At 43.8% G+C, this 20,545-nt stretch overlaps 3 protein-coding genes across 4 annotated transcripts in view; all 3 read left to right on the top strand.

Moving 5' to 3' along the window:
* The window catches only part of bcr (BCR activator of RhoGEF and GTPase), a 72,015-nt gene extending 64,183 nt beyond the window's left edge, over positions 1-7,832 (top strand). The window contains exons 17-23 of the mRNA XM_035607335.2: positions 269-328; positions 655-764; positions 1,191-1,330; positions 2,018-2,152; positions 2,348-2,453; positions 3,460-3,622; positions 3,741-7,832. Of these exons, the coding sequence (XP_035463228.2) occupies positions 269-328; positions 655-764; positions 1,191-1,330; positions 2,018-2,152; positions 2,348-2,453; positions 3,460-3,622; positions 3,741-3,830 (804 nt within the window). The 3' untranslated portion in view covers positions 3,831-7,832. The remainder of the gene's footprint in view (positions 1-268; positions 329-654; positions 765-1,190; positions 1,331-2,017; positions 2,153-2,347; positions 2,454-3,459; positions 3,623-3,740) is intronic.
* Positions 7,833-9,310: 1,478 nt separating this feature from the next.
* On the top strand, positions 9,311-17,485 carry adora2ab (adenosine A2a receptor b). 2 transcript variants are annotated; one of them, XM_035608652.2, is made up of 5 exons: positions 9,311-9,460; positions 11,764-12,345; positions 12,577-12,708; positions 14,471-14,574; positions 14,955-17,485. In XM_035608652.2, the coding sequence occupies exons 2-5, from the start codon at positions 12,146-12,148 to the stop codon at positions 15,929-15,931; spliced, it is 1,413 nt and encodes a 470-aa protein (XP_035464545.2). In that variant the 5' UTR covers positions 9,311-9,460; positions 11,764-12,145; the 3' UTR covers positions 15,932-17,485. The 2 variants fall into 2 exon arrangements, with proteins under 2 accessions (XP_035464545.2, XP_035464546.2); XM_035608653.2 differs by having other exon boundaries at positions 9,311-12,345.
* Positions 17,486-17,913: 428 nt separating this feature from the next.
* snrpd3l (small nuclear ribonucleoprotein D3 polypeptide, like) lies at positions 17,914-19,836 on the top strand. The gene is made up of 4 exons (XM_035608654.2): positions 17,914-18,070; positions 18,818-18,958; positions 19,156-19,348; positions 19,601-19,836. Exons 2-4 carry the CDS (start codon positions 18,833-18,835, stop codon positions 19,663-19,665), a joined length of 384 nt encoding a protein of 127 aa, XP_035464547.1. The 5' UTR covers positions 17,914-18,070; positions 18,818-18,832; the 3' UTR covers positions 19,666-19,836.
* The last annotated feature ends 709 nt before the right edge of the window (positions 19,837-20,545 follow it).

Below are 20,545 nucleotides of genomic sequence, written 5' to 3' on the forward strand. Positions count from 1 at the left end.
TTAGCCTCAATGTGCTAACAGATAACCAGATGCATTGGAAATGAACACAACCTTCTTGATGGTGTCACTTATTGCACAGCATCATTTGAAATGTCAAAAACAAGTTTAATTTAAAACGGCTTACTAATGATAATCTCAAGGGATTAACAAGTGTGACCTTTTTTACCCGCATGTGTGCGTCATTTGTTGTGTCGATGTAATGAAATATGTTTATGCAGTAGTTCAAATGAAATGACGTATTCTGTTCGTTTGTGTTGCCTCCGCTCAGCTCGACCCTCAGACTCTCCAAGGCAAAGACTGGCAGAGGACGGTCATCCCCATGAATGGGGTGAGTCCAGATACTACTCTGACCTTTTCTACTACACGTGTGCATTTTCTACTTTTGTACAATCTTTTCCTGTTCTCCTCGGCCTCACAAATCTTTTGTCCTGTCTGCTGTCTCAAAAATTCACAGCACAGGGAGATTCTAAACTAGCAGGATGTGGTTTAGCAGTTGATTTCTCTTGTTAAATCTACACCTGGTTTTAAACATGTGAGGACTTCCTCAAGATCCTGGAAAAAAGCTGTAGCAGATTTATTTTTAACGGCTCATAGACTTGCTTCTCCCTCTGTAAAGACCCGTTTTGCCTCAAGGCCCCTTTCTTCCTGTGTCAGATCGAGGTTAAACTCTCCGTAAAGTTCACCAGCCGGGAGTTCAGCCTGAAGAGGATGCCCTCGCGGAAACCCATGGGTGTGTTTGGAATCAAGATCTCCACAGTGACCAAGTGAGTTGACATTCAACCACACAGATGCTACCTACGTACAGTGTAAATAATCTAGCCTCCTGTACTTTTCATCTCCAAACTCTCACCGGGCATCATTGGCACATTCATACTGACGTTCCTCAGGGCTCGATTTTGGGCCTCCTTTTTTATGCATGTGATCTTTTCTTTAATTGGATTCCCTCACATTCAATTTAATGGGTTAACAAGATGTGTCAGTGAAAATCAGTTAGCTCTGAAGATAAATATTTCAACAGAAACACAAGCATAGAGCTACAGTCATGTAATCACACAGCTATATCTCATGCATTTAATCGTTTTGTCACGTCAAACAAAATACTTAGTGCCTCATCATTTATTTCCGTATCGATATTGTAAGTTCTGCTCTTGCACTTGTCTTTATCTTCTCTCTCTCTCTCTCTCTCCCAGGCGAGAGCGCTCCAAGGTGCCCTACATCGTCCGGCAGTGCCTAGAGGAGATTGAAAGGAGGGGCATGGAGGAGGTGGGCATCTACCGAGTGTCGGGAGTGGCCACTGATATTCAGGCCCTGAAGACCGCCTTCGATACCAGTGAGTACAGCCCTCATCTGGGTCCAGTACATGCTTTGTTCTGTTAAAGCTTTTAAACCAAAAAGTAAAATATTTATGTTAAATTCTAGGTTCATTCTCCATGGAGAAGTTTTATTTTTCACATTTTACTATCGCTTGGGAATATCTTGATGGGATTTTTTTATGAACCAAGCATTATATTTGATGGAGCTTTTTTAAGAACTGTCATTTGAGATGGTACGCAATGATTGAAATCTTTTTGCGTTTGTGCAATATTTATTTGCACAAATAAAAAAAAGTATTTGTCTTTACAGCCCATTTTGTGGTTATGATACTGTAACTACCATGCATTTCTAGGGAAGACAGCTGAGTGGATATATTGACCGTCACTGCAAGGAAGTCCTTTTTCTAATCTTTCTGTCTCTGTCGACCAGGTGATCATTATCATAGCTCCGTGAGTTTGTCAAGATGAGCCATTTTCTCTGGTGTGAAATGATTAACCAGACTTAAAGACTAACTCATTTGCATTGCATGTGGGTGTATATGCTAATGAACGTACAGCATATTTTTTTGTGAAGTGGGTGGATTGGACTTCTGACGAGGTGCTGATGGCGACCGCCTGCTCGTTTCCGTGCCTTGTCATCTTCCTTTTGTCACTGCACAACCTCCCGTCTTCATCTTGTCATCGCCGTCTCCCTCCTCCTGCAGATAATAAAGACGTGTCGGTGATGATGAGCGAGATGGACGTCAACGCCATCGCTGGGACCTTGAAGCTGTACTTCAGAGAGCTGCCGGAACCTCTGTTCACCGACGACCTCTATCCCAACTTCGCAGGTGGCATCAGTAAGTCAATGGGTCATTGGCATAATCGACACAACCCACAGCTTATGATAAGTTAGATGGACTAATTATTACAGTGGTTGTCGACCGTACAGTAGCAGCTGCAAGTTCTAAATGTCTGCCAAGGGGTTGCTCATGAAAAGTTCTTCATTTACAGGATGTATAAAAAAAAAACTCCTTTCTCTTCTTTTCTTCCAGCTCTGTCTGACAGTGTTGCCAAAGAGAGCTGCATGTTGAACTTACTGCTGTCGCTGCCAGAACCCAACCTGGTCACATTTCTGTTCCTTTTGGATCACCTGAAGAGGTACAGACAACTAAACACACAATGTGCTGCCATAATATGTAGACAACATGATTATGCAAACACAGAACAAATAAAACTCAGATACGTGCAGAACAACAAGCCATAAATATACAGGAGGAGACACACAAAACACACACACACACACACGCACACACATCACGATTCCTGATTTTTCTCTCCCAGAAATAAATGTTCTCATGAAATTTACTTACATCAATTTACCACACCTCAGTATGACTTTACTATAACATACTGTTTTCAAAATGGTGCCCTGTGGCGAGCAGTTTTCATCTCACGGCTGCTTTTATTATAGCTAAAACCAGTAACTACTGCGAGATGTCATTCAGCTGCAACAGCAAAATGTCTCCTGGTTACCATGGTGACTTTGAACAACAAGAGGCTTGAAACGTCACGTGAGCACCAACAATGCATTTACAGTGCATCTGTTCAAAAGCACTGCATGAGCATGTGATGGGAGGCACAAGGTCACAGCTCGATTTAAACGCGTAGTGGAGCAGGCAGGAGAATAAGGAAATGATTTATCTTTAACCATTATGTTTAATATGGTATTAAATAGTGAAAATTATTAATTAGAGCCTGTACTTTACTTTGTCTTGTCCAAACAACAGTTCAAAAACAGAAATAGATTCAGTTTTCACTGATAAAAAGCAAAGCAAATCCTCATATTGGAGAATCTTCAAAGATGGATCTGGCTATTATCTGAAGCCATTCACATACGAAGAACACAGCAGGAGATTGTCTGGGTCAGACGTGTTCACAACAGCAGGAAAAAAAATCCAGAACATTCAGGCGAGAGGTGGCGACAGGGTAGAGCGCCCACTCGCTCACCGTGAATCTTCCGGAGATTCTCCTGCTGTATTCTCACATGGGGCCACTTTGTTTCCTTGGGGGCAGGCTGGCAGGAAAAGTGCAAGAAAGTATCTGGCCTTACTTACAAGCCTGAAAAAAAAAAACTGAGGTTACTTGTCCGTCTCCCTCCCCCCAGGGTGGCAGAGAAGGAATGCATCAACAAGATGTCTCTCCACAACCTGGCGACGGTGTTCGGGCCGACCTTGCTCAGGCCCTCGGAGAAGGACAGCAAGATCCCCACTAACCCCACGCAACCCATCAGCATGGGCGACAGCTGGTCCCTGGAAGTCATGGCACAGGTGACGCTCTCGGATCCACTTGTGTCTCTTCCCCCTGGCTTTTAATCTCTTTTATTTTGTGAAGTTTTATCCTCAGTTTTTCATTTTGCAAATGTGTCTCTCTCTCTCTCCCTTGCAGGTCCAGGTGCTGCTGTATTTCCTCCAGCTGGAGACCATCCCCACCCCGGACAGCAAACGGCAGAGCATCCTCTTCTCCACCGAAGTATAGAGCTGACGCGTTGACCGTAAAGGAGTGAAAACGAGATGGACCTTGGCTCAAAGTGAGCCTGTAGTTATGTTTTTGTTTTTTTTATTATTGACTGGCCAGATTCCAGTGGGCTCTTACAGCTGGTCAAGGGTTGTCTACGGCGGTGCCCGCTCCACTTGAACGCACGAGGGCGCCATTGGGCCTCTGAAGCTCAGAGGACGTGTGCGGTCGTTGATATTCATACTGCCCATATTTAGTATGATTCCTTGGACCTTCTGTGGTGTTGTGGGTGAATCACCTTGCCCTTCTGTTGGTCTTGAGCAATTGAACCATTGCAGTTTGTCCACTGTCGTGGTTCATAAGTCAAGTCTTACTTGATTCGTGGAATAAGCCAACAAATCACAATTTCCATGTTTCTTTGTGTTTGGGCATTGTTCTCTTTTTTTTTTTTTTGGACAATCATCGAGTCAAGACTATCCGTCCCAAACATCGTTCCATGTCCTGTTGAGGAAAAATTCTACTCGTGTCTTACTTAATCTCAGCGCATTGTTCCCGATGAGACGAGAGGAGACATTTGCGTCTTTTGTCGGAGTTTAAAGTGAAACGTCCAGAGCTGCCGCGCTACCGGCTTTTTTTCTTTGTGGTACAAAAGCCGCGGGAAGCAAAACACCTATATGTTCAAATGTTTACAGCGTAAACAAAGCCCTCCTGGGAGTCGGGGAGACGAACAGGACGTCTTGAAGAAGGACTGTAAGATAGAAAAAAGGAACCAAATGACAAGAAGTAACTTGACTGCCAGCAGTTGATCCGACTACAATAAGTTTCCCCGTCCGTGTTGTTTGTGTCTCAAGGTAGTCCTGAGCATAAACACCCAGGAAGCAATATATTTTCTAACATAGAAACCGTCTGTGTTCATATCTTTGCTGATGAAATGTCCTTCTTAATGTAATATTGGACATCTTGCCAAATTCATATGTGGTTTGTTTGTTCCTTAGGAAAAAAGGAAGTGGTTGTATTTACAGTTACAGTTTGTACATAATCTTAAAGTCATATTTTTTTTTCCTTTTTTCGTTTAACAGTATAATCATTGTTGCTATTATTGTAATTTATTTTCTGGCCTGGGGGGGATTTATTTTATTTTAATTTTCTTTGTGCGTGAACTCTTTTGGGTTTGATTAAGGAAGTGGTAGGTCTTAGCCTTGACTTAAAGTCTTGCAGTAAAAACGCAGGATTTAGCCTTGATCTTATAAAAAAACTACTCCACTGCTCTGTCCAGCCTATCCATTACTCATCTAGGTCTTATCATGAAGGTGAACACACACACACACACACACACACACACACACACACACACACACACACACACACACACACACTCATTGTCGTTACGTACCTTATGCTGCTGGGGGGGAAAGGCACACGCTCCTTAACTGCTGGCTGTTCCTCAGCAGAACGTCTCACATCCACAGACCTGTCTAGTGTAGACATTATGCAAAGTCATAATTCAACACACACACACACACACACACACACACATTTATGGCATCGTCTCTATGAATCTGTGGCTGCGGAAGTGCGCTCGTGCAATGTTAGAACTACTACTGTATTTATTACAATTCAAGTGACCTGAGCACTCAGCATTTATGTCCATTGAAGAGCATATCTGTTTGGTTTAATGAAGGAATCTTTATTTTGTTTCGTCTTCTCCTGACTTTTATTTCTTCTTCTATTCTCTCATTCACTCAAATGCCCTTATAATTGTTTGTCCCTGTCAATCTGAACATGTCCCTTACACAATGGCCAAGTTAAACCGAAGCCCTTTAAGCATTTTGTTTACGCTAAAATGACATATTTCCAAGTTTCATCTTGATTTAACATGCAGGCATGTTCCTTTTTTCTTTTCTTTATGCTCTTGTCATCTGTTTACAAACTTGCCCTCTCACACTTGGCTTTGCGATGCTGGTGAACTCACGAGGATGAGGTGGTTTGTCGCAGCGTGTCGTTATCTGGCACATTTAAAAAGATATAAATGGCATGGTTTGCTCCTCATATCCTATCACGGCATGAACCTAAAAACCAACTGATCAGATCGGTGGATCTGTAAATGGCTTGTAAGATATCACAGGAAGGCACAGGCGAGTAAGTTAATAAGATGAACGTCTGTAGTCTCTCAGTGGCGAGAGGAGTCCTTCCTTTTGGATACATATCAACGCTCTAAAGTTTGAGAAAGCGAAAACAAAAAGGAATTTGATGCTGACAATACGTTTATGTTGCCTGATGTCAACTTGGTGTATAGATTTCTGATGAAACACTGTTGAGATTTCATTCTGAAGTGTCCATGCCTTCAGTCCCGGCACAGTTGCGCGTGATGTGTTTTTAAACTGCCTCCACTAATTTTGTCTTTCCTCGTCTACATTTTAGCCGGCGAGACAGAACGGATTCCCCCGTTCGCCCGTTGCTCCGCTCATGCGTCACCTTTAGAACAAAAGCTCCCGATTGCCTACACTCGTCCACCCTATCGTGCCTCGACACTTTTCCTTTGGTTTAGCGCCGGCGGTTAAAAAAAAACAAAAAAACATGTCGGTGAAAAAAAAAACGCTGGCGCCGGGGACGTCGCTCAGTCCCCCTGTTGCCTTCTCTGAGGTCGGCCGCACACCTCTCATCTCCTAAAGAGTAGACTAAGACAGGACCTTACACTTAAGCACGGTCTTAGCTCGTATATATTGTACACGCCTGCCACCTTCGTCTGACTGTGACGCTGTGACTGAAACGTGTGTTGACGTCGGTCTTAATGGGGCAAAAGGACAGAATTGTCTTGCCCCTGTCTTTTGTCTTAGCTCTTAAAAAAATGTTCTGCTCCTTTTATGCCTTTTTTGATTTGTATTTATTAATGCTTTGGCGTAGTTTGGTATGAAAAGGTCTCACGGGGATGTATTTATTTATGATATTATGTTAGGGGGGGTGCTTGCTTCTGGGAAAGGTAAGTCTGATGTTGCAGTCTGCCTATCCGACATCCCGTTTCCAAGTTCCAGCTGTTTATCTCAGAAAAAAACCGCTGTGCACATCTGCAAGACAACGTTCAGCTCCGGTTCACCTCTGTAGTTCTTTGTGTTGTACAACAGACTCACCACTGTGATGGTTTAGCTCTCCGGTTCAGTCATCTGAATGACAGGTGCAAGTTCCTGTCGATATATAAAAGAAAAGGTAGATTCTGGGAGTTGACAAAACGCAAACGTCTACTTTTCCATAGAGTTGTATGATATGTATTATACTAGAGAGTACATAATTTGGGGTTTTCTGTTTAATTTATTGTGGCGTTCCATTGGCGTATGATCGTTAAAGACTGATCGAGCTGGTTAACCTCTAGTCTCTTCGAAAAGCCAATCTGTCCGTTTATGGTAGAGGAGGAATGAGTCCTATATATTACTCTGAAATCTGAATTACTATTATTTTTTTGTTTGGTCTGTTGATTGTCAGTGTAACTGCATGTACCCTCCATTATACAGTTCCCTCCACAATCCTCTGTCCCATAGCTCTGTACATGAAGAAGCAAACACGGCAAAAGGAAAAGGTGTCGTTTCTCTGTGCAATAGCCTGAAAATATGGAACATATTGCTCTATATGAAAGTAACAAATGTTTTTGCATTTATTGTACATGACACTGGGTAATTAATCACCACATTCTCATACTGCAGTCAGTTAATAATTTGACATGACCTTCTGCGACCTCTGCTCCGACATTAAACGAGGTCACACGTTGACGTCTGGGGGAAGAAACGCTGGTTCTGTTCTATTCAACGTCCAACATGAAGCTGAGGATGAGACGTTATGACCGACCGCAAAACGTTTTCTCTTTTTACCTTCCTCAATTCTTTGGACTCTTGTTCCTGTTGAATATTCAATGTTCTGCTTGTAGAACTTTAAAAAAGGAATACTGTACTCTGAGGGCAAACGTGTTCGGAAGGCATTTGCAGCCTGTGTTTGTACACAAAACTGTTAAATAAAAACTGTATCTACATAGAATGACAGATTGATCTTTATTCTTTTTTTAGAGCAGAACCATGAATCATATATATATATATATATATATATATATATATATATATATATATATGTATATATATGTATATATATGATTCATGGTTCTGCTCACAGAGCAAATCACACAACGTGCTTCAAAAAAATGTGCGGCTGTTAAAATCACACATGTAGAAGAACCAGACAATAAGCATCAGACATGTAGAGAAAGTGAGAGAAAAAGAAATTCTCATCAAGAACTTTACTGATGATGTGAACTCCTTCATATGTTGTTGTTTTTTAATGTATTTATCACTTCTTTCTTTTTTTAAATTATCGTTTATTTCAGCCGGTTGTCATCGGTTATTTCCCATTTCCATTGGTCCATACGTCACTGATTACCACAAACGCCCCGCCCCCTGGCCCCGCCCCCTCCACTCAGAGAGGGAGGGAGGGAGGGAGAGAGAGAGACAGAGAGGGAGAGAGAGAGACAGAGAGGGAGAGAGAGAGACAGAGAGGGCGGGGGAGAGACAGAGAGAGAGAGAGAGAGTGAGGGGGAGAGACAGAGAGAGAGAGAGAGAGTGAGGGGGGGAGACAGAGAGAGAGGGGGGGAGACAGAGAGAGAGAGGGGGGAGAGAGACAGAGAGGGGGGGAGACAGAGAGAGAGAGGGGGGGGGGAGAGACAGAGAGGGAGGAGAGAGACAGAGAGAGAGAGACAGAGAGGGAGGAGAGAGAGAGACAGAGAGGGGGGGAGACAGAGAGAGAGAGAGACAGAGAGGGAGAGAGAGAGAGAGACAGAGAGGGGGGAGACAGAGAGAGAGAGACAGAGAGGGAGGAGAGAGAGAGACAGAGAGAGAGAGGGGGGGGGAGACAGAGAGAGAGAGAGACAGAGAGGGAGAGAGAGAGAGAGACAGAGAGGGGGGAGACAGAGAGAGAGAAACAGAGAGGGAGAGAGAGAGAGACAGAGAGGGCGGGGGAGAGAGAGACAGAGAGAGAGAGAGGGAGGGAGAGAGAGGGAGAGAGAAAGAAGGAGAGAGAGGGGGGGAGAGAGGGAGGGAGAGAGAGAGAGTGACAGAGAGAGAGAGGGGGGAGAGAGAGGGAGAGAGAAAGAAGGAGAGAGAGGGGGGGGAGAGAGAGAGACAGAGAGAGAGAAAGACAGAGAGAGGGGGGAGACAGAGAGAGAGAGAGACAGAGAGAGAGAGGGGGGAGAGAGAGAAAGAAGGAGAGAGAGGGGGGGAGACAGAGAGAGAGAGAGAGACAGAGAGGGGGGAGAGAGAGAGAGGGGGGGCAGAGAGAGGGGGGGGGGAGAGACAGAGAGACAGAGAGAGAGAGAGAGAGAGAGAGAGAGAGAGAGAGAGAGAGACAGAGAGAGAGAGGGGGGAGAGAGAAAGAAGGAGAGAGAGGGGGGGAGACAGAGAGAGAGAGAGACAGAGAGGGGGGAGAGAGAGAGAGGGGGGGGCAGAGAGAGGGGGGGGGGGGAGAGACAGAGAGACAGAGAGAGAGAGACAGAGAGAGGCGGAGGAACGTTTCCCCAGTGCGCACCTTGAAACTTCACCGATCACCATCATCTCCAGTGTCAGAGGATTTGACTTTGTATCGTAGTCTTGTTTTTTTATTTTCACCTCAACAACAAGGTAAGAAAATGATTATTGTTTTGTTATTGTTGTTTTTTTGTTTTTGCTTGTTCGGGATGTTTGAAATACGTCAGTCAAGCTTTGGACCACCACTTTAATGTTTTATACATGGAGTTTCCCTCCATCACTAGACTTGACATCAGAACCATAATAACAATAATGATAATAATACACACATAATAACACATCAGCTGTTCTTCTCTCTCTGCTGGAGCTGAGCTGGGACATTGATTGGCAGGGCTAGTGACAGATCCACATCTAGCAGGATGTTTATTTTCTTATCACTTCCTCCAAGGCCTCTTAGCACATGCTGTATATCAATCCTCCATCCTTTTTTTTTTTTTTTTGCCAAAGCAGCCAACTGGAAGAAGGTTAAACAAGAAGCCTCACCATGTGGTTGCTTTACTGTGTGTTATGACCCTGGCACTGCAATTCCATTTTCTTTTTTTCTGTTTTAGCTTTTCAGACAGTTTTGCGTCCTCTCGAGGTCTTCAATAAACTGTTGCTTTGGTTTTCAAACACTGATTTTTATATTTCAATAGGGAAAAAAATAGAGGAAAAGTGAGGATTAGGTCCAATAATGTGCTGCCGAACAGGATCGATACAAATATAACTGCAGAGAGGAAATGTAACCAAGAGAGGTAGATTTGAACAATGTATGACAACTGCCATGAATTGGTTGAAGGGAATAAAATATGCCTCTGTCTTTTGATTTACAGTTATTGTCTTTTAACAAACCTTTTTCCCTATGAACTGTAATACTTGATATGTACTTCAGATCAATGTATCAAGGTAAATGTGAGTTTACATCCCCTATGTTTTATTATTTGATATTACGGTAACTGACTATGTAAATTGAAACTTAATTTAACTAATATATCATTATCACACCTTAGCATAGACTGTAAAAAAAATTAAAAAAAAGAAATTCACGTAGACGTATTTGACTCACTGAAATTAGTGCACCTGTGTTCAGAGATGGAGCAGCAGGAAGAAAAGCCTGAGCGCCTTTGTCTGCTGGTGACCGGTCAAGCCACCTCGTTCTTTAGTATTTGGAAGTTGATGCCTCGCCGTTATGACTTTAATCTATGGTAATATGTCGGAGAAAAACATTGCGCCAAAGGTCGGAAACTGATTGAGAACAGTGACTCAAAGAAGACTGGAAGTGGGAATTCCTGTCCTCTGACATGGGTCTATACGTAGAAGGTCAGAAATAGGGTCGGGCAAATAAAAAGGGCTTTCTGGTCCCAGCGGGGCCTCCTGTGGTGACCACGTGCCCCCCTCTGGGGTCCCAGGGTCATTTGTTTGAGGTCCAATCTATCTCGTCGAGTCTTATCTTGTCAAATGTTGCCCACCGTGGACGTTGGCAGGAAACAATGGCGTGTTTGCCAAACCTTTATTTTTACGCTGTGCCCAACAAATTTCCCCTTACAGCATATCTCTGCACTGTGAAGATTGGTCTCGAGTCGCAGGAGATTAAAAACAGGTTCTCTGTGTGCGCTCGGCCAAGGTGAAATAGCGCACGGGTGCCCAGTTAATGTTGGTGTTATAGCCCCGAGCGACACTGTCATCTTGAGGGCAATACATCGATATTCATGACGACACTGAGAGGTTGTCACTCGTTTACATCAATGCACAAGACAAACTATCATTTTGAATATATGGACCTCTTGGAGGAATAGCTCAACCAATAAGCCAGAATGGGAACAAGTGTGTCGGGTCACGTGCGTGAGGTGCGCGGACACCGCTGGTGAAGTCTCAGTGGAATAAACCCCAAACCATGAGCAAACTGGCATACATTTCAGCCGTCTCATTAAATTTCAAAGCAGGCTTGCCGACAAAATAACCGTACAGGTTATTCAGTGAACTGGACAACTTGGCCTACGCCTCATTCCAGATCTTCTTTCCCCCTAAACTGAGGTCTTGACCCTGTTTGCAATAACACGCTCTAATCGGCTTACAACACTGAGGAATTTAGTCAAATACCCTGAGAAAACAGTCTAACAGTATTCCCGTAGTAGCGCAATGGCGCTCAAACTCTGGGGCGGCCCCCTTCTTTGGTGCAATTATCAGTGATTTTGAAAGAAAGCATGTCAGCGGGGGGAATGATAAGCGCTCGGAGGGGTTACGGGAAACTTTCCCCGAAATAAAAAGGTGCATTGTTGGATTTGTCTGCTTTGGCCCTGTCTTCCAGAGACGGATGGCTTTTCTGACCTGCAGTCTGTTTGTTCAGGCTAGACCGCCGAGATTGTGCTCGCTCTCTCTTCCTCTCCCTCCCTCTCTCTCTCTCTCCCTCTCTCCAGACCGCCGCTCTGCGTTCGGTGCAGTAGCCGTCGGGGGCGAAACGCCGAGACGCTGCCTCGTGGGAGTCCTGCGACAAAAGGCTTCCGAGCCGAGCGCTGCTGAGGGGACAAAAGAGGAGGGCCGACGGGCACAGACGCGGCGTGAGCGTGACAGTGGAAGGTGGTGAGAGACAAGTCCGGCATCGCAAGTGTGATGTTCTTTGCGGTGGGAACTTCCTGTCCCGGCCGTCCCCCGGTGACACAATCACTCTTCCCATAAGCGAGTTTGGCAAGCAGGTATTTTGTCAAAAAAAAAAAACAACCAAACCACGTCGAGCGAGCGGACTGTGTGGGATGAGAGCGCAAAGAAAGCAAAAAAGAGGAAGAGAAAGAAAAGGTCACCATGCTGGAGTATTACCAGCTGGTCTACATTGGCCTGGAGCTGGTGATCGCCTGCCTGGCTGTGGCCGGGAACTCCCTGGTGTGCTGGGCCGTGTGCCTCAACTCCAACCTGCAGAGCATCACCAACTTCTTCGTGGTGTCGTTGGCCCTGGCTGACATTGCTGTGGGGCTGCTGGCGATTCCCTTCGCCATCACCATCAGGTATCGCCGCGACTGGCATATTTCATTTTTTGCGCCGCTGAAATTGGGATTTTCTCTTTTATTGAACTCAAAAGCTTGTGTTGTCTGAGACCAAAGCAGAACAATTCACGTGAAAACTCTGCGACTGATTTGGGGCCATAGTTATATGAAACATGGCTTCACTACAGTTGTTATACCGTTTTTTTTTAACGTTTGTCTTTCTGAAATCGGTGTTCTTTTCGAAAACATCAGCACCGGCTTCTGCGCCAACTTCTACGGCTGCCTGTTCATCGCTTGCTTCGTCCTCGTGCTCACCCAGAGCTCCATCTTCAGCCTGCTGGCCATCGCCGTGGACCGCTACATCGCCATCAAGAACCCACTCAGGTGAGGGGACGGGTCAAAGGTCAGCCAGTCCTAACGCTGATGACTTTTTTCGCACTGTGAAAAACCTTTCTGAAAGTTTTTACCGTCGGATGTAAACTGTTGCCCGTGCGCAGTCTAATCATATGTTTGAACAAATGCCCTTTCCACACATCAGAGATTGACCTTTATGGGTGAGAGGCGTCCAACACTCGCACAATACGCCGTGGTGCAGAAAAACCATAATGAGTTACAGAGAGGTCTTATTCAATTAGGGCTAATCTGGCCGGCTGCGGGCACAGATAAATGTGTCCACGGGCCTTATAAGGTTGCTGTTCGTGCGCTGTTGAAAAGAATCAAACCAGCTGCGCGCTTTGATCACTATCACCCGCGTCAATCAGCGCCATTCAAATGAAATGGCTCACATAGTTTTACGACTCACAACCAAACTTCCCTCTTCCTTCTCTCCGCGACAGCCCTTTGTTTGCGCCGAACCCACTGCTGCTGTAGTCACAGCTGCATTGCTCCTGTCACGAGAGGATGTTTCGTCGGGGAGGCCACAGCCCGGGGACACATTTGCATAAGCGGTTGCACAACAGCTCGTGCGCCTGTTTGTGCGCTCAAAACCGGGGCACACAACCCTGGCATCAAAGACCACACAAGTGATAATTCATCGAAGGTTTCAAGAGAGCCCAAATATAGCCGAGTGGCTGCCACCGTGCCCATGGAAGGTATCGGTCACATGCGATGGCCACTGATTTGCTATTTTCATTCCACTAGCCGAATGTGTGCGGGGGGGTTTTTTTTGCAGCTCCTACAAAGGTGGATGGGAGATTCACAGTCTTCACAAATACCTTCAGATTTTTCTTTCCCCAAGTTGAATAATTGTCAGGCCCTGCTGCCCTGTTCTTGACAGACGTGAATTCTATATTTTAACCAAGTACTGTACACTGTTTTTGTGTGAATGGTGTAAGAGAAACCACAGAAAAAAATGACCACACTTTAAATGTATAACATGAGACCATCTTATCATTTGCCGTAGGTTCATTTCTACTTGTGCTAAGCTGATATGCTGCACATTATGGGTTTATTGAACCCAAACCATCAAAATCACCCGTGAAAGTCCGAGTCTGAGTTGAGTTACAAGCCAACAAAACACTAAAATTACGGATTTTGAGGATTTCTGTGTTTCACGGCATTGCGATGAAGTTTTTTATATGACCTGTCTAGAAAACAAATTCAATTCAATTCAATTTTATTTGTATAGCGCCAGAAATGGGGAAGAGAGGAGAGGTGGGCAGAAAGAGGGTGGGAGGAGAGACAGGAGGAGAGAAGAGAGAGAGAGAGAGAGAGGACAGTTGAACAGCCGCCGATTAAATGGCTCCGATCTTTACGTTAATAGAGATGAGAAGTAATGATAAGTGTACCAGTAAATTACAAAATGCAGTAGGAGAGAAATGAAGAATAATGCACACTCACAAAATGTAAAGCCGGATTTCACTCCTCCATCAGCTAATATGCTTTTTTCAACTGTGGTTGCACTACCAGGCCTCACCGTGTTCTGTATTATTATTTTTTTAAACAGCAATGCTACGACAAAGCTGTAGCAGGACAACTTGCATCTTTCTTTGGTGCGTGAAATGAATAATGCGAGTGTTGAATGCGCGACCATCTTCTCCCCACGTGAATCACCAAATATTGACTTTGCTGCAGATACTATCACAATGAGATTAGATAAAGCCGCTGGCCCCTCGCGTATTATTTTTGTTTTTGCTCAACCTTTCAGGTACAGCAGCCTGGTGACAGGGCAGAGGGCAAAGGGCATCATCATTTTGTGCTGGGTCCTCTCCACGGGCATCGGCCTGACGCCGATGCTGGGATGGAACGCAGGTGGGAGATTCATTATGGCAAATGTAAATGTGTGCTTTCAGTGCAAAATGTCCTCAGTTACGCCTGGACTGTAGAGAGACGTAGAGGTGACCTCCGCTACATTGCCCATGGGTTTCTGAAAGACGGTTTAGATGCCAGAAAATCTGAATTTTGAAAAAATGGGACAAGTAAGCAGCATTCAAGGGTTAATCAGTAATCAGTTAATCAGTAGACACATCTCCAAACTTCCCCTGTTTTACGCCACAACATCCCTTTACTAGAGGTGATACAGTAGGAGGAGAAAAATCAAAGAAAGACGCTTGACTCGCGCTTCCAGACCATGCACAGTAACCTGCCAAAATGATGCAAAATAAAAACCCACCCCTGCCTCTGTTTCACAGGTTGGAACGCAACGGCCGCCGACGGCGGCAGCAACAGCTGCTCCAAAGGCATGACCGAGTGTCAGTTCGAAGAGGTGGTGAACCTGGACTACATGGTCTACTTCAACTTCTTCGGCTGTGTGCTGGTGCCTCTGGCGGTCATGCTGGTCATCTACGCCAACATCTTCATGGCCGCGCGGCGTCAGCTCCGACTGATCGGGCTCAAGGCATCACACGCGCGCTCGCGCCGCACACCGGGAGAAGCGACCTCGTCGCGGAGCTCACCCCGCTCCACGCTGCAGAGGGAAGTGCACGCCGCCAAATCGCTGGCCATCATTGTGGGCCTGTTTGCTTTTTGTTGGCTCCCGGTGCACATCATCAACTGTTTCAACCACCTGTGTCGGGACTGTAGCCGCTCAAACATCTGGGTGATGAACACCGCCATCATCCTCTCCCACGCCAACTCTGTGGTGAATCCCTTCATCTATGCCTACCACATTTGCGAGTTCAGACTGACCTTCCGGCGGATCCTGTACCAGCACATCCTGGGGCAGAGGGACGTGCGTGGGTTCGGGAGTTGCGGCGGTAGAGGTGATGGCCGCGGCAGCAGCATCATGGGAACCTCGTCCTCTTCCCGGACCTGTAAAGAGGCTTCATCGTGTTGCACTGTGGTAAATAGTTACATCCAGGAGCCGACTCCCAGCCAAACTCCTCCACAGGCCACCCAGGAGGCCTCTTGCCACTGGGCAACAAAGGGAGACTCCGCCCCGAGGAGCTACATACCCAACTGTCACCCAGTAAAAAGCGGCACACTTTCCTCAGCAGCACAGCAGCAGCCGCGCATGGTGGGACTTGCTGAGCAGGTCGGAGAAGAGGCGGCTACAGGTGCTCCGGAGCTGGAAGACAGTGCGAGTTGCATTGCTTTCGTAAACGTTCACGCTCTCTCCTTGAATCAGACTCAGTGCACCTGCTCGGCACAGCTTCCAGAAGTCTCATGACGAAGACATCTCGGCACATGGACTGTATTTTTGTTGCCATGAACCATATAACAATCTTGCACATACAGAAAAAAAATGAAGAAGGATTTAACGAAGCCTCGGCAGATCAACAGCAGCAGTAAATCAGTTTTTTTTCCTCCAGTTACATGAACGGCTAAATGATGACGATCAGATCTACAAGCACGCAAACAGATGTGCTGATGCTTCCATTTTTTCCACAATAAATATACTTTTTTTTTTAAAGTGTCATGTCTTCAAAACAATTAAACTGTACTTTATCTACTGTAATCATGTTTTTAAACATTTATATTCTTGAGCTGCATTTACTGATGACGTTGCATCATGTCACATTTTGTCACGTCGAATTAAATCTGAAATATTACTACATTTTTTACAAAGCTTGAGTCACTTTCTGTTGACTTTCTGTGACAAAGCTGAATGACTTTCTCACAAAGAAGCGTGACCAATGGTCTGAGTGAACTATAAAACAAAAACACAGTGATGTTTGATGGCAATCGTAAAGCATGCACTATCTCTTGTGTATAGATCTGTTAAAAAGTCATTTGTCAGACCGCTGGAAAGCTACAGGGGCACTAGATGTTGCTAGTTTGATAACTGCCAGGCAACATGTATCTGTTGCTGCTTCGCCAACAGCTATGTGACACATGAGTCAAAGGCACTGATGTATACAGGCCAGTTACCAACCATCAAAACAAAGCTTGTTTGATCTATTCAAATATCAGTCCATATGCCTTGATACACACACACACGCGGGTCCACAGACTACGCTGAGAGAGGTGTTTACTGAGTGGCCTGGCTGCTGACGCCAGTCAATGGGCCTAATGCAATGGAAATCAAATGAAGGTTCATGTGATGATGTCTTTTATTATGCCATTATACCTTGTCCTTCCTCATTAAAAAGCCCTTTCACTGTGGGGAAGAGCTGCATTAGGCGACACTTATGTGCTTTGAAGCAATCCCAGAGGCAAAGTCTCCAGGAAAAAACATACATGGGTATGTGCCTAGTGCGCATGCAAAGGACAGTTATTTTAAAACTATATATTATCAGTTGTTTATTACACTTCGTGGCCGTGCACAGGAGTATTCAAATGATTAAAGTCATTTCATTTTAATAATTTGTTTTTCTTTGTGCTATTTTGACAGACATGAGATAAGGGGTAGTAAAACGATGTGGTTGTGGAAAATACAAATCCATAACCACGTAAACATAAAAGAGTTATTTGTAGACAATTACAATGGCAGCGTTCCGTTCTACACTCCACATATCTGGAACAAACTCTCAGTTCTTTTAAATCAAGACTGAAGACTTTTCTGTTTGCCGCTGCCTTTCAGTAAATAAACTCTCTATGCATTTCTTGTACTGCACTGTAACTTTTATCACCTCTCTTATTCTACTTTGACATGTTTTTATTTTCTCTTTTTAATTTTGTATTTTTATCTGTTTGTTCCCAATGCTTTTAATGTTTATTGTAAAGCACTTGGAATTGCCCATTTGTTGAAATGTGCTATACAAATAAACTTGCCTTGCCTTGCCTTTGTCTTGTAATTACATATGATAAAATGCTGTCCTGCAGAAAAAACAAATCCAATAGGCCTCTTAAAGTACCCCACTCAGTACAAAAACTAGGAGCGTGCAGTAAACATGTGCTCCTTTGCATAAACTGAAATTTTAACTTTTACTCTTGCAGTGACCGATTTCAGAAATCACCAAGAGTAATCCAAACAGTGCTTGTTTTTTTTCATGTGCTTAAAAAATACATATATATATATATATATATATATATATATATAAGTCCCAAGATGCACCACTTGACTCTACTCAATTTGGAAAGCTGGACGTAGATGAAGAAAATGTTGGAATATCTGGATTATGTAAGAAGATATAGACAATTGACATACGCGAACAACAAACAGTGGAGGGCAGCAATACGCCGTAGATGCGTCTAGTCTGCCGAATAAAAGAAGGCGAAGAAGAAGAAGCAGGAAGCATTTCTTTGAACTCTTGTTGCATTGTGGGTAGGCGGAAAAAGGCTCAAAACGATACGCGAAAGCGACGTGCGCACGTTGCAGAGACAAGAAGCCTAAAACAAAGAAATCCGTTTGCAAGACAGAATCAAGGTGAGTGTCTTAACTGGCTGGATAAAATCATATTATTGTTTAATCTACCCAACATTGGTGATTGCCGTTGTTGTTCATTGGACCTCATTCATTCACTTAGCCAACATGGCTCCGTCTATTATCTGAGATCAGAGTCTATACGTCAGGAAACAATCACATGTTTACTGTTAAATATTATATGAATCGACTTAGGTGGTTTTCGTGTTTAACATACTACTAATTGGCTCAAAGTATAAATATGCGCAAGTCGTTTCTCCTGTTAAGTAACTGTATTGTCTTAAATTAGCCTAGCTGGGCTGCTAATTTAGCTCGGATGCTAACTGCCTGTGCCTCAGCACTTACACTGGCCAAACTTTTATCAAACTTGAAATTAAATATTCTTACGTCGCATCCAACCGAAGTGTGAATCGCCTCAGGCAAACATTCAAACATTAGTCTCTTCAAATATCGCCTCGGTCTCATTTCGAGACACGGTACTAGAGCTAAAGTAGCATTAAGATGGCTAATGCCTGTAATGGAGTCAAACACCATTAGGGGTTTGGCTGCTAGCTTAGCTATATATATATATAAAATAATGTTTCACGACACAATTAAAAATAATCAGCTACAGTGAGAACATGTTAATGATTTTAGCCCAAATATTTTAACGTTTGATGATGTTTGGTGGTTAGTCCACGTGACTATTGCACTATTTATCACGGGAGAGCACATTTTTAACATCTTCATACAATACATGTTGTGTTTCAGGAAGACGGTGGAAACATGTCTATCGGCGTACCAATCAAGGTTCTGCATGAGGCAGAGGGACACATTGTGACCTGCGAGACCAACACTGGAGAGGTGTACAGGGGCAAGCTGATCGAGGCGGAGGACAACATGAACTGCCAGGTTGGTCTTCAATGGTCACACACACCAGCCCATTGACACCTCTCGAGTTTTCTGTGACCGGAGCTGGTTCAGACAAAGTGCTTCATTATTTGAACACATTGTATTCAGTGTTTTGACCTCTCCGATTTACTGTAACATAGTGTCAACTATGTGATTTAGTCTGTTGTGTAGCTAAAATAAAAATCATATCACTACAGATGTCCAACATCACAGTGACTTATCGTGATGGCCGGGTGGCACAGTTGGAGCAAGTCTACATCCGTGGCAGCAAGATCCGCTTCCTGATCTTACCGGACATGTTAAAGAATGCCCCGATGTTAAAGAGTATGAAAAACAAGAACCAGGGATCTGGTGCTGGAAGGGGCAAGGCAGCTATTCTTAAAGCACAAGGTGAGTGGGACGATTTCCTCTTCCTGGACATTTCAAAGGACGCTGAGATTTCCTTTCCTTTTTTAGCCTCATTACATTCCTTGGCAGTTATTCATAACTTCTGCAGCATAACTACAATTTGGCATTATAGAATTCAATCAGAGAGACATTGATTCAATTCTCCTGAATTGTTTTCAGTTTGAGATGGTGTATTGAATTGTACCTTTTTTTTTAATGAAAAATGTTTGTCTTTTGTCTTTTTTTTTTCTGCAGTGGCAGCAAGAGGCAGAGGGCGTGGTGGAATGGGAAGAGGGAACATCTTCCAGAAGAGGCGATAACTGCTTCAGCAGTGTTAAGATTTTTACCTTGTATAGTTTTTGGGTTGTTCGATTTTTGTCGTCTTTGGATTGGATACCTTTGATGTTGTTGCAGCCCTGTGCTTTCTGCAGTTTACTGCTTTAATTTGTTAAATTGTTCTTTTTTATGGAAATAAACCTGTTTCAATTTGATGTCCTATGTCCCTTTTTTCCAACATAGTTTTTTCGAAGAGCTACTTTTAATTTAATCATAACCCAGTAGGATTTTGTATTAAAGATGGGTTTCTTACATGCATAAACAATAAATTGAGGCTTAACATATAAAAAAGTTGAAAAGTATTTAGTGTGATTGGAAAGATGCACAGGTTACACCTTGAATGTCATGAATATTAACCTCAGATTTCCCACAGAGAATGTTAGCTGAGGAAATTGTTTGGGCAAGAGCTGAACAAATAAGCTCCAGTATATGTTTAATTTCTTACAATACAAGATCAGTCAATAATCTCCACCCCACCCTTTTTAAGAAAAACTTTCCCAAATTTTCCATTTGAGCCCGAGGACCTCTCTTGGACCCATTTACCTGATCACATTCAGAATTCCACTAGTCTAAACTCATTCAAGAAGTTAACCAGACTTAACTTTTTTGATCAATTAAGCAATGCAATCTCATACCCACTCAGTCATGATTTATTTCTAGTACTTTAGTACAGACAGTTGACACACTTTAGCAATTGTGTTTTCTTGAACCTTTTCATCTATTTTTGTGTATCAATGATTATTCTTATCCTTGTCTTTTTTTATTGTCCCTCTGTCACAGTTGTTTTATTTTCAATCGCTATGGTTTTTCACATATTACACACAGTATATATTTATTTTTATGTGCAATAATTAAAAACATTTT

This window comes from Scophthalmus maximus, chromosome 20, assembly GCF_022379125.1.
Source record: "Scophthalmus maximus strain ysfricsl-2021 chromosome 20, ASM2237912v1, whole genome shotgun sequence".
Lineage (NCBI taxonomy): Eukaryota > Metazoa > Chordata > Actinopteri > Pleuronectiformes > Scophthalmidae > Scophthalmus > Scophthalmus maximus.

Excerpts from the sequence above, each read along its gene's own strand:
- adora2ab (XM_035608653.2), top strand. The coding sequence starts at position 12,146 with ATGCTGGAGTATTACCAGCTGGTCTACATTGGCCTGGAGCTGGTGATC. Across the intron at positions 12,709-14,470 it reads GCCATCAAGAACCCACTCAG|GTACAGCAGCCTGGTGACAG; the intron begins GTGAGGGGACGG and ends TCAACCTTTCAG. Across the intron at positions 14,575-14,954 it reads GATGCTGGGATGGAACGCAG|GTTGGAACGCAACGGCCGCC; the intron begins GTGGGAGATTCA and ends TCTGTTTCACAG.
- snrpd3l (XM_035608654.2), top strand. The coding sequence starts at position 18,833 with ATGTCTATCGGCGTACCAATCAAGGTTCTGCATGAGGCAGAGGGACAC. Across the intron at positions 18,959-19,155 it reads AGGACAACATGAACTGCCAG|ATGTCCAACATCACAGTGAC; the intron begins GTTGGTCTTCAA and ends ATATCACTACAG. Across the intron at positions 19,349-19,600 it reads AGCTATTCTTAAAGCACAAG|TGGCAGCAAGAGGCAGAGGG; the intron begins GTGAGTGGGACG and ends TTTTTTCTGCAG.